General features: G+C 40.1%; 1 protein-coding gene across 2 annotated transcripts; it reads right to left on the bottom strand.

The window, feature by feature from the left end:
- Window positions 1–2,261: 2,261 nt before the first annotated feature.
- CNIH1 (cornichon family AMPA receptor auxiliary protein 1) lies at window positions 2,262–12,245 on the bottom strand. 2 transcript variants are annotated; one of them, XM_054026967.1, is made up of 6 exons: window positions 12,062–12,245; window positions 8,980–9,048; window positions 8,665–8,712; window positions 5,482–5,594; window positions 4,058–4,201; window positions 2,262–3,153 (listed from the first exon to the last, which is right to left on the bottom strand). In XM_054026967.1, exons 1-6 carry the CDS (start codon window positions 12,140–12,142, stop codon window positions 3,126–3,128), a joined length of 483 nt encoding a protein of 160 aa, XP_053882942.1. In that variant the 5' UTR covers window positions 12,143–12,245; the 3' UTR covers window positions 2,262–3,125. The 2 variants fall into 2 exon arrangements, with proteins under 2 accessions (XP_053882942.1, XP_053882943.1); XM_054026968.1 differs by lacking the exon at window positions 8,665–8,712 and having other exon boundaries at window positions 12,062–12,240.
- Between the last annotated feature and the right edge of the window lie 781 nt (window positions 12,246–13,026).

The raw sequence follows: 13,026 nt of genomic DNA, 5'->3' as shown, positions 1-13,026 counted from the left end.
ATGGATTTGTACCAGCACTACAAACTAAAGCTGAGATCTGAGTGTCAAGCTGGGTTCTTCTGTCTTGCCTATCATTAGCACTACAATTCTGCAAGCCAAATTATGGCCCTAAGTGTACCTATGCAACCCCATTGACCACTAATGGAAGTAACTAGTGTTGATGAGGACATAATTTATCCTGCAGAAGCTTTAACTGGCAGGCAGGAGGGGTGACAGAAAAGACACTACTGGCAAATTCCGTAATTCTAATACAGCAGTCAGTGAAATAATGGAGACAAACCCCTCCCCCCATGTTTTTACAAAGTCACTTTTAAAGATAAAACTGCACTTAAGTTTAACAGTTGCTTAAAATGGAATTCAACTTAATACTCTAGACCCCAATTCTGCACATTTTTCCATGTGCATCATTTGATTCCAAGGAGAATACTCATGCATAAAGGCAAGGCACAGGTAGGAGAGGCTGTAAAATTAGGGCCCTAAATACCTGTCAGTTATGAATACAGGAACAGTAATTTTGTTCAGAGGAAAAACTCAAGTTCTGCTCCTTTTTTGTATGTGCAAAGGTTTGTCTGACCATACTTGCTTTCATGAGAAACTAGTAGTTTATGGTTAGATGTAACTTTCTTTTTAACAAGAAAAAGAAATGCTATTTTCTGTTAGTTTTTACTAGCCAAATCCAATCCACAACTTCTCATGCCACAGAAGTCTGACCCTATTTCTTTTATGAAGACTTCTAAAGTTTCAGAGAACATTCTCCAAGTTAGATTAACCTAGACACTTCCATTTCATTTATTTGTCCATGCTGAGAAGCATATTGAATGATGGGTTCAAACCAAAATTTTGACTGTAAGTTCACTCTTGGAAACTTCAGAGTTGGATACGATTGCACGCCCTCCTAGTCAGGAATATTCTGATTCAAGATGATTTGAGCCCCCACCTCTAATTTAGATCTTTAAAGACTTAGATGGTTTAGGCTGTAGCTACTTGAGAGAGAGAGCTGAGCACACTGCACCAGCCAAGAGCAGATAAATACAGTGCTCCAACTTTTGGATGACTGGGGGCTGGTGGCAGAACTCTTAGTGAAGGCATCTCAATACTAGATTTCATGGTCTGATAGTTTGTTAATCTACAGGGTACAGTGCAAAAAAGTGGCACAACAATTTAATTAGATACTTTAGGAAACAGTTTGAAAACAGAAGCTGTCAAGCCACAGCGGGAAGAACTTTTGAAAGCCATGACAGCATGAACGCCATAAAAGCAAAAATATTAACTTTCATCTATTGCTGTGGGATGCAACACTTTCCTTGCAGCTCAGCAGCTTGTCAAATTCATTTGTTAAAGCAGGCAAAGGGTGGAGAGAGAAATAGGGAAATCAGCTTTAATCCTTTTTGAAGAGTGCTAACTATGATCCTGACAGTGTAGATAATTTAAAGCTCCAATTTCAAACCGTGGTTCTGCGGAAAAGACTATACAAATTAATCATATTTCATCATTAGAATGGCTCAATGGAATTCTCAATTATGTACAGTTTGGGGTACATTATTCCTTATGAAAATAGAATTTTTTTTTAACTCTACAGCTATTTCTATCCCATGGAGGAAAACACATATTTGCAACAAAAGCATGAAATATGATAAAGACACTTCAAACTAAGAAGCTATTGGATTTTAATTTCATGGAGTTTGTATCTATTCTGTCAGTTGTCTCCTTTGATTTGGCTAAGGCAAAAATCATTATCCACATAGAAAATTTTCTAAGAGTGCTCAGATTCCTTTATTCCAGAACTGAAGGCCAATCTGCATTGAATCCAAAAATCTGGTCCATATCAGAAGGGTCAAATATCAATCTATGTAAACACATTTTACTAAAGCCAGAGATACTATCTGTACCACCACACACCTTCCTCAAGGCAAACATTTCACCATTCTTAAACTAGTTTAAGTGGGAAAGATTTCTAAACTTCTGAAGCTAAACTAACCAGTAGCTCATAGCAAGAGGAATTACAATGCAGTTCTATCAATGCACATCTATTTCCACTCCCCTCCCCCCACTAAAAACTATTAACATAGGGACCAACTGAAAGTACAGGAAACAAGATCAGAAACCTTGTTAGTGTCTAACAGTTCTGTGTAAGTATCTCTTTCCCAGATATAGCCCATCTCAATATGAATTTTAATAGTCATGCTACTGTCATTTATGAATTAAGTAGTTAAGTACAGCAAATAAACTTACTTTTTTAAAAAACAAGGCACTGGAAAAAATTGAACATTTCTGAATTTGAGATTTTTATTTATTCCACTAAGGAACAGCAGGACAGTTTCTCAGTCTCACTGTGTCTTGGAAATGTCTTTAGTGTGACTTGTAAACCCATAGGAGCAGTATTTTTACCACTGGATTTGATCAATCTTGCATTATTAGCCAATTGGTTAATAAGACTGTTGCACAAACATTTAAAAATAAAAATCTTTTAAATTAATTCCTTCACAGACAACTCAATGTTTCCTATCACAATAACTTATGCTTGAAAATTAAAGCAAGGATATTTAGTGTTTGGTGGAAATATGGGAAGTTTCAGAACCATGCATACACAGGGAAAGATACCCAAATATAAAAAACAGAACTACTCTTTCTACACGTGTATCCGTGAAGATATCTGCAGAGAAAATACATGAAGCTTTCAGTCCTTCAGAAGCACTTTATAGCTACAGCTGATTTATAGTTAAATGGAGTTTCAAAAGTCCAAAGTGAGCCACTATAAGGTCCTGTAAACAAAAAATTCTAGGATACTAAGGACAGGCAGTAATTAATAACTACTTGAAGAGTTATGGCTGTTCCTTATGGAGCGCAAAGTCAAAACTGTTCAAAACCAGAGAATCATTTAATATCGATTTACACTTAATTCTTTTTAATTTCAACGTCCCAGTAAAATATACGAAAACAGTCTTTCCACAAGTATAAAGTGTGGAAACATTTTAAAAATAGGGGAGTCTTTTTTTTTTCCTAATGCAACTGTGATCATCAGATTCCATAATTTAATCTTGGTAACAAATTCTTGTTGGAAAGAATCCTTTTGTTTTGTGGCTTTTGCATGCACTTAACTGGAACCAATTTTGCAGAGTGTCTTCTTAAGAGCTCACCAAAACATAAATCATGCTAGAAAAGAAAAGAAAAATTTAAAATGTACTAAATTTAGAGGCAATAGTTTGATTAGATAAGTTAACAGTGTTATGCATTTCATTATATTATGCACAGATTCATTCCCCACTGAAAAAGAGCAGAGACACAGCTTGTGTCATTACAATAAAATACTGATAGTTCACCATGATTTTTTAAAAGCCAGGTTAAGGCATTAAAAATGAACCCGTGAACAGAAGTGTCATGTATATAACACTCTGGACACTGGGATCAAGTGGCAGTAACAGGCAGTCTTGCATAGGCTCAAACATACTATATGTATATATATCGGATGAAGTTTTTTTAATCATGTTTTTCCTAATCTTTTTGTATGATCACATGAAGAAACGGTGACCCATCAGTTGTAATCTGACTGTCAAAGTCAGTCTATGCAATGTATTGGTAATAGTACTACATCAGTACATTATCACCAGCTGTTGCTTCCCACATCCCCCCTTTTTAGAGAGTTTGACTTTGTGTTTACAGCTTCTGTATCTTCTCACCCATAACCACCATTCTACCAGCAAACTTCAATGAAACCCAAATTTTACGACAAAAGCCACTTTTTAAAATATTAAAATTTCACCCATATTAAAATCCCAATATTTTATAATAAAAATTAAAAAGTTGGGATTTTTTGGTTCTTTGGTTCAGCTGTATTGCTAAATTATGATCCAAACTTGTGGGGAGGGGGGGCCCCCCGCGGGTTGTTGTTTTTAAAAAAATAGAGAGAGAGACATTACATCCCAGGCTAAGTGTCTGAAATATTTTTACACATTAAGATAAAAATGTCGGGGCATTGTCCTTAAGAAAAGTTTCATATACATATAAATTTTCCCTCAGGGTTGAGCTCAAACAAAAAGTTTCAGACTAAGAAACTTACCCATATAGGTAGTAAAAAAATGATAGGAGGTAAAATGCTAGTTTGCACCATCCTTCCTTCTGACAATACGCTAAAATATCTGCATTCATGATGGTTGTAGGATCATAAAGACCTGGTCCACTCATCACAGGTCTGCTCATATACCTGGAAAAGACAAATTAGGTTAGCAGTTAAGTTTGGAAAAGAAAGCTATGGGAAAAAGTAGGTTCCCCCACCCCCAAAAAACAAAACAGAAATTTGCATAAAGAACCATGCATCTTTAACTGCACTAAACATTTACTCCATCCACCAATTAAACCATGAGAGTAAAGTCTGAGACCCCAACCTAAGGCCTTGCCTGTATGAGGATGCATCTCTTGATGATTGCCTGTTCTGTTCATTCCTTCTGAAGCACCTGGCATTGGGCATTGTTGGAAAACAGGATACTGGGCTAGATGGACCATTGGTCTGACCCAATATGGCTGTTCTTATGCGCTTATGGTGGTTTTTTGCACTGTAGCTGCACTGCACCAGCATAGTTTATCTCAACTTCAAATCATATTACATTATAGATGGTGCTATACCAAGGGTGGGCACGACAACCCTTTAAAATAGGATGTAGGATCTAAGGCACCATATTACAGGCTTAAAGAACTGGAAAAGGTGCAGAAGAGAGCAACATGGGAGAGAACCAAACATAATTTGTATGGTAAAATACTTAGGATGGTTTTGGTAACTTCAGCACCATTTAAAACATACTGGAGTACTCCCATTCTTGCTTATCAAGTTGGAAGAAACATTCCTTTTCAAAAATAAAAGGAAAATAGTCTTTTTTACTTTTTTATAACTATTGCGTAAGATTTTCACCATCTTATCACAATGGGCCTTTATGCTTTATTGCTGAAGAAATGGGACAGTTAAACATCACAAAAGGACAGTAAGTTATAATTAAGGCTACGGTTTTGTCACGGAGGTCGTGGAAGTCATGGAATCCGATGGAGGTTGCAGAAGACACGGAATCCATGACTTCCAAAGACCTCTGACTTCAGCCCTGGTGGCTGGGAGCTGCAGGGTCCCGCCGCCTCCCGCAGCGGCAGGGAGCTGTTAGGTACCCCCGCTGCCTGCCCCCATGCTCCCGGCCACCACTGCAGGGCGGAGGGACCACCCCGCAGCTCCCCACTGCTGGGGAAGGGGTATGGAGACCCTGGAGATCTGAGCTCCCACACGTTGTGGGGGCCCCAGAGCTCCCAGCCACCCCGCAGCTGCCACTCCCTTCCCATTTTATCATGGATATTTTTAGTAAGTCAGGGACAGGTCATGGGCTTCTGTGAATTTTTCTTTATTGCCCGTGATCTGTCCATGACTTTTACTAAAAATATCCATGACAAAATCTTAGCCTTAGTTATAATTAACATGAGTAGAGAAATCAAACTTATCAATATTACCTCCAAATATGGTAAGCCAACAAAGGCATATTGAGACCCAGTGTAAGCCACTCTGCTGCACAGAGAAACATAACACAGAAGAATGCATGGATGAGGTACTCTGGAAGTACAAGCTGAAAAAGAAAAATATGCATCAGAACATGTAATTAAACAACATACAGCTTGGTTTGAATTTCTATTTATAAGGTAAATTATTGGTAAAAATTCCCAACTACTATATAGAGAAAAACACTCAAATGGGCAAGTAAACTGCAGAAAGTGAAAACAGCAACTGGCAGAATACACCCTGAAATTTACAGAAAAGTTTATGTATATTAATGAATACCCAAGAAAATTTACAAGCTGGAATGCTCAGATTATGGAAGCTTTTATTACTTATTAATTAGCTACATGCACTGTGAACAGCTTCCACATTTTTTACAACATACCTGTGACATAAGAGTAGAGCATCGAGATATTTCTGCATATGCCCCACATAGACATATCCATGGGAAAAGGAATCCCCAACAGTTTTTATGCAAGAGTTTGTTTTGGATTTTACTATTTTTCACGCTTTGAACTTGATACACTATATATGTACAGTATTTATTAAAACAGACTATTACCAAAACCTTATTTCTGGTGCAAAGTTTTATTAGACAAAAGGAGCATGAACATTGTTAAGCACACCAATATGCACAAATACAAGCAATATGCTTTCTGCAATGTAGGAGGGAACAACAGTAAAATACACATACAATTTGTGGCATATTAGCCAGTTCCATTTTCCTTTGTACAAGACCTTTCAAATACTTAACACCTGCCTTCTTTTTACCATTGTGCTTTCCAGCAGAAGTGTACACACGTAATGCTGATTACTCTCAGATTACTGAGAGCATAAAATACCAGGTAACCCTGCTAGTGCTATTAAGAGATAAGCAGTATAGAAACATATGTAGATTAAATGTAGGTGAAATACCATAAAATCAAGAAAACCCCATGCTCATCACAAAAGTAAAATCCTTCAAAGGCATATATACCAGAAAGAATCTTATCACCTACTCTTTTGAATTATACAATTCTCCCCAAAAGTTCATCCATACATTTGAAATGCTCACAGGATAAATATCTACAAGCGGTTTCATGTAAAATTATTCAATTGCTACTACATATTTCAATCAAGGGTTTATCATAAACTAAAGATTTACCGGTAAGTTAAATTACTAAGGAGTCTACTCTCCAAGTAAAGCACACACAAGACAACTCTTATTCTTTGACTTTGACCAATTTGTGTATCTAGGATGACTGCCTCAGAATGTATTTTGCAGTTTTCTTTCAGTTAGTACTGTCTAAAAGCAAATATTTGTTTTAAACACCTAAAAAGGTCTAACTAGAAATCTATAAACTAGAAGCAAACCGAGTTTTGTTCCTTATGCACATTCTAATACATTGTTTCTTTAAATGACTATTGTCAAACAAAACCAACTTACATCAACACAAACTCAAGTCATCAACTTTCTTTACATTTGTAAAATAATTACTCTTCTTGTCCAGATCATTCTTGTATACTCACCATATGTAACTTTTAGATGTTATTCCAATTATGTAAGCTAAAAAAAGTCTGACCACCAAGCAAGACCTGTTTGCTAGACCTGAAATCTACAAAAATTAAGACTAACCATACGTCTCAAAGCATTCATTTCCCTTACATCTAGGTTTTTGTGATCTGCCCCCACAGCAGAGTATCAGACTGCCTTTTAAGTATTTTAAAACTATGTTATCTTTCTTCATTTCCAGCCTACACGAGAACTAGTTTGATTAGTTTACAGGTCACCATGCATTTTTCCCTAAAGGCTAGGAAGGAAGAAATATTATTTCTAAATACTCAAGAGAAGCTTGGATACTGTTGTGATGGGGGCCGCATACAGAGAGGGAGATGCCAAGCATTATATGAACCAAAACTGGTACTCTAGCGAAGTCTTTATCTTTCATGACTAAAAATGTTCTCCCCTAGAATTTAAACTTCAAGACAATGGATCATGTCCCTTCATGTATTTGTAAAGCATCATGTGCATTTACCATACTCTTCAACGAGTAACGATCGCAAATTCACCTTTTCATAGTAATCTAACTCCACTAGCATAGTAAATACCACGATCAAGATTTTCAATGTACACAAAGCTATCATATAACACCTCATTCATGTATATTGATATTAGGTTAATAAAATATTTGTTTTGAACATGCACATTATAACAGCCTTTTATTAAATTTGTGATAAGATCATAATGCATAAATGTAATGAGTATTTGCCTTCCCCCATACTGTTGCAGAAATGACTGTAAAACAGACTGAGTTGGGGAAACTGTTAGATGCGCAGCTGTTCAGGCACCACTTTCCAAGATGCAGTCTCTCCACTCACCCACCCTCATGCTGCAAAGCTCTCTGGCTGTCTAAGACACATTCTTTTTCAGCTTTGAATTCAGTCTCCATTGGTGTGATTCTACTTAATTCTGCAGAACACCATGATTTACAGTGCAGACTTCCAGAGGCACACTTCACTGCTCTGCTGCCCTATGTTTTTATCTCAATCTGGCCACTCCAAGTCAAAATGAAAGGGATGGTGAATGGGCAAAGACATATTGCGTTACTGAAAATACCTACTTTCTAACATCCATAATATTATTTGTCTGTCAAAGATGCAAGCAAGCTAAAAGTGCTTGAGGCACCAGCATTAACAAATAGGAATATAATTAAGAGTTGTGTCCAAGAATACACAGTATTCTGAAAGAATACTGGGGATATCCTTGGGAAGCCAACCTCCACCCCGGAAATTGTAAGGCCAGATCAGAATTAATTCACCCCCCCCCTTTTTTTTAAACAAACTAGTCTCCTAGATTCTGAACATCAGAAAGTTCAGTGAACCTGGCTTGAGAGATGATACCATTTATTGTATTTCTTCAGTTGCTGTGACTGTGCAATAGATTTTAGGCATATAACAGTTTTCCCCCACTTCAGTGGGTAAGCAAGCAAACTTATTTTGCACAAAATATGAAAGTTCATGAAGTTATTATAAACCTGAACAAACAAAACAGGCAGATGAGCAAGCACACTGAACAAAACATCTTAATAGTAATACAAATGTTCCTAACAAAATGAAAGTAAAAGTGGGATTAAAACATTAAACTAAAAAGCAGTACACACCTTTAATGCAATTTTGACTCTTTTAATCTTTTTGACCTTTTCAACTGTCTTTGTGCCGAAAATGTAAAAAGCAGATTGAAAGAATGTTAGTAGGACAGCTGACAAGATCATCAGCAGATTAATAATAGTCAGAATATTCAAGATTGAAAGTAAAGAAGAATCAGATAAAGAATTCTGTCTAGAAGTTCTATCAAATATACTAGACATTACCAGCAGAACAGAATTTTTAATGGCCTTTTTGATTAAATCAAGATAATAGCAACAAAAATTATTTATAAATTTATGCAAAGAGGAATTCTTTATCATGTAACTTACAGGATTGAGTGTATTACATTGGTCTATGGGATTCTTGTAATCAGTCTTCAGCTCATCAAATGCTATAATCTAGAATAAAATTGGAACAGTTAGGACTCTTCAGTTAAAAAGCAATAAAAAACATCTCACCACAAAATATCATTTATTGGTACAGAGCCATAAGTGCTACGAACACAATCTTAGTAAGGTCGTTTTACTCATGTAAAAGAAATAATTCCATAAACTAAATCACCTAGAGCAACAAAGTATTTGAAACAGGTCTGCTTTGGTTTAAAAAACATTCAAGCACATTTAAATTAGCTTCAGATTATTCTAGACATTTTATATACTCACAATGCTCTGGCATTACATCTTTGCATTTCATTCCCTCATTCCCTTTTCCCCCCCACCATGCAGAGGAGTTATATAGTGTCATTGCAAATAGAATTCAGTCCCACAGAATATATCCATGGTGCATAAAAAAAACCCAGGAGGTTGCACACGTGACACACTTTCTCTGTGCTGAGTGCTTGTCACTTATGCCAGCCAGTTAATTAAAAGGAAATGATCGGAGTCTTTGAAGAGGCTGAATGGATGTTATCTTCACGGTCAGAGTGTGAGATGGCAGGCAAGGGAGATATAGTCAGGAAAAAGTCAAGAACATCTTTTAATGACAGAACTTTTACCATACACTGATGCTTAGGAAAAGGTGAACCTGCCAGGGTGAAATAGAGTCAAACCCATTTTTTGTAAAATGGATACCATGGCACCAAACAAGACCAAACAGGTAATTTATACACAAAAAAGCAAGAACCATAGAAAAATAAGTATGAGAACCAAAACATCAAGTAATCAGTACTATCAGTATCCTTTATATTCAGTGTAAACTAGAACATGTCTACATAGCATCCTTTAAGTTACAATAAAAAGCTTATTAAATAACTACAAAGCAAAAATTGAAACTGAACAAATCTGAATATATGCACACACACTATTCATGCTGGGGAGAAGCACTTAACACACATTTTAATTTATTTCCTCCCTCAGATCCAATGGTACTTCCTGGTTTGCTTAAAGCTGCCCGAGGATGTATCTTTGTGGCATCACTTGGATTATATGAGACTTCTGGTAACAGGGATGTCCCACAATGATGCATCCTGGGACAGATTCAGCAATGGATTAATGGAGAAGAAAATTATAAAATATTTGTTAAAATACTCAGGAAAAAAAATCATCAGTTTATCTGGTACACATCTAAATAGGTATCTTAGCAACTGCAGGGACCAAAACTTTTTTCTTTAATTAATACATAAATAAATAAATAACCCTTAAAATTCTGCTGATATTAATGGCTTAGTCCTCCAAGCTCATCAAGGAAAATATCATCTTTTAATTTATCTTCAAAAAATCCACTCATTTACTTATGAAGTTCATTCCTAAAGATGATCTATCAGTGCTTCTCTCCAAGAGCAGGCATCTCATAGCCACCTGAAACTAGGTTTCCTAAGGTTCCACCATTAGTCTTTTCCCCTCTCTGGCAGTAGAAAATCCAAGACCTTAAATAATAAGTAATATTTACTCAGGATTTACATTTTAAAAGGTAGCAAACCACAGAGGAAAAGAAGCTCACTTTTTCCATTCATTACAAAACGTATTTGACTTGAGACTGAAACATTTTAAACACGTATTCCTTCACATAAAACACCAATATTTAAAAATATAAGACACCCACATTTTCAACAAAAATGTTTAATAAAACAAACCCAGTTTGCATTAGCCTTTGAAAATTCTACTCATCCACAGGTGAATACTGTCAGTTTTGCATCATTAAGGTAATGATAAGCAAGCAGGTCATGTATCTGGACTGGTGAGTTTTCAGGACAATTTTGCAAAGCTGGTTTACACCAACAGGAAGTTACTAAGCATATCTGATCAATTATTTTACAGGTGCCATTTCAAATATACACAAAATAGGGCACTATTCCTCAAACCAATAATCCCTAAGCACATCCAGCCATGGCCAAAGGTCACATGCAACTGGGTCAATTCTGCATGGTGCAGAGTTGGGCTGGGGTGGGGACCACGGTTAGCAATGGCAGAGCGGTCAAATCTTTGCCCCCACCCTGTGTGCACACAGGTGGGATGGAGCTGGCTCTCTGAGAGTAGCAATGGGGCAGGAGGAAGGTGGTTAGCTCTCTGCCCCCACCCCTGTGAATACACGGAGATGTAGAGATAGCTGGGGAGGGGAGTTGGATTCCCCCCCATGTAGAGATGGCTCTGGGAGGTCAGAAATAGGGACAGATCAATCTCTGTCCCCACCCCTAGCAGTGAAGAGGGTGGAGATGGTGCGGGGGAGCCTCAATGAAAGGAGGGGTTACATCTTTACCCCCACCCCTGAGTGCGGGGGGGGGAGGGGGAGATGAAATGGCTCAGGGATGGGTGGGCAGCAATGTGGGGGTGGGTTGATCTCTGCCCCCATTCCTGTGAATGTGGGGGGTGGGGGAGATGGCTCAGGGGAATAAGAATGTGGGGGCCATTACATCTCTGCCCCCACCCTATGAATGTGAGAGGGGAGACGGCTGGGGGGGGGGGAGACAACAACAGTGGGGCGGTTAGATCTCTGACCCCCCACCCCTATGAGCGCGGGGGATGGCTCGGGGGGGGCAGAAATAGGGGTCAGTTACATCTCTGCCCCCCCACCCCTGTGAGCGCGGGGGATGGCTCGGGGGGTGCAGCAATAGGGGGCGGTTAGATCTGCCCCCCCCACCCCTGTGAGCGCGGGGGAGGGCTCGGGGGGTGCAGCAATAGGGGGCGGTTAGATCTGCCCCCCCCCGCCGCCCATGTGAGCGTGGATGGCTCGGGGGGGGCAGCAATAGGGGGCGGTTAGATCTGCCCCCGTGAGCGCGGGGGAGGGCTCGGGGGGGGGCACTCTGCAGCTCTCTCTCACACACACCCGGAAGCGGCCCGGCCACAACGGGAGGCCACAAACGGTGCCCGGGCTCTCCGCCGCCCCCCCCCCCCCCCCCCCCGCGGGCAGGGGATGAGCCGAGCCCCGCCCCGCCCCGCCCCGCTCCCGCTCCGGGCGCCCCGGCCCGGCACTCACATGCCAGATGGCGAAGAAGATGAGGGCGGCGGTGAGCAGCAGCGCCAGCATGTAGCAGAAGGCGGCGAAGGTGAAGGCCATGGCGGCGAGAGCGGGCCGCGCGGCCAGCGGGGCAGCAGGAGCGCGGGGGATGCCGGGCCGGATCGCGGCCGAGGCCGGGCCCGGGATGCAGCAGCGCAGGCGCACTGAGGAACCGCCGCCACCGCCCCGGCCCCTTAGTCCCGCCGTCTGAGCAAAGAGCGCGCCACAGCGACCCCTGGCGGAGCCCGCCTGCGCTGCGCCTGCGCGGGGCATCCCTATCAGTCCCCTGCAGGGATGTGGGGAGCACCGTCTCCCCGCTCTACCCAGGGACATCAGCACCCAGCCCTCTGCAGGAGTATGGGGGGAGCATGGAGTCTCCTTAATGGGACACCAACACCTGTCTGGCCACTCTAGATCTAAACCTGGCTTGTCAGTTGTTCCTTTGTTGTTGAAAAGCTAGCTGTGTGCGTTTCCCATTTACCACATAGTTCAGTAACAAATATCTAGCAATGCTTCATAACCTCACATAGGATAGCAGAGACAATTCAACAGGATATTAGTGTTCAACAGATCAAGACTTTTTAAATGGTACCTCACAAGGCATGCATTGTACAAAGCATATCATAATCATATTACAGTAGTGAATATGGGGGTTCCCGGGTGCTATTTTGAGGTACAGAGTGTCTCAACTGCCCATCTGCCCTCTATAGTAGGTGATGGTCCCCCCCCTCATCTTTTACTTTTCTAGAAGGAGGAGATTGGTCTGTGGTCCAGATATCAGCAGATGAGAGTTTTATTCTCGAGCTGGCAATGATTTAACTACATTGCCATAGAATTAATCCATCTGTGCCTCAGTTTCTCCATCTGTCAAATGGGGGTCCAAACAGGAATATTGTGAGATGTAATTAGCAAATTTTTGTAAAATGTTGTGTAATCCCCAGGTG

The sequence above is a fragment of the Malaclemys terrapin genome, chromosome 4 (genome assembly GCF_027887155.1).
Source record: "Malaclemys terrapin pileata isolate rMalTer1 chromosome 4, rMalTer1.hap1, whole genome shotgun sequence".
Classification (NCBI taxonomy): domain Eukaryota; kingdom Metazoa; phylum Chordata; order Testudines; family Emydidae; genus Malaclemys; species Malaclemys terrapin.
The sequence above is the reverse complement of the archived record's forward strand: the minus strand, read 5'-3'. Positions and strand labels throughout refer to the sequence as shown.

Bases quoted from the DNA above. Each gene is read 5' to 3' on its own strand.
- CNIH1 (XM_054026967.1), bottom strand. From the start codon at position 12,142: ATGGCCTTCACCTTCGCCGCCTTCTGCTACATGCTGGCGCTGCTGCTC. The intron at 5,595-8,664 runs GTGTGTACTGCT...TTTCTTTTTCAG, and splicing joins GAGTCAAAATTGCATTAAAG to CTTGTACTTCCAGAGTACCT. The intron at 4,202-5,481 runs GTAATATTGATA...TGTCTTTTCCAG, and splicing joins TTGGCTTACCATATTTGGAG to GTATATGAGCAGACCTGTGA.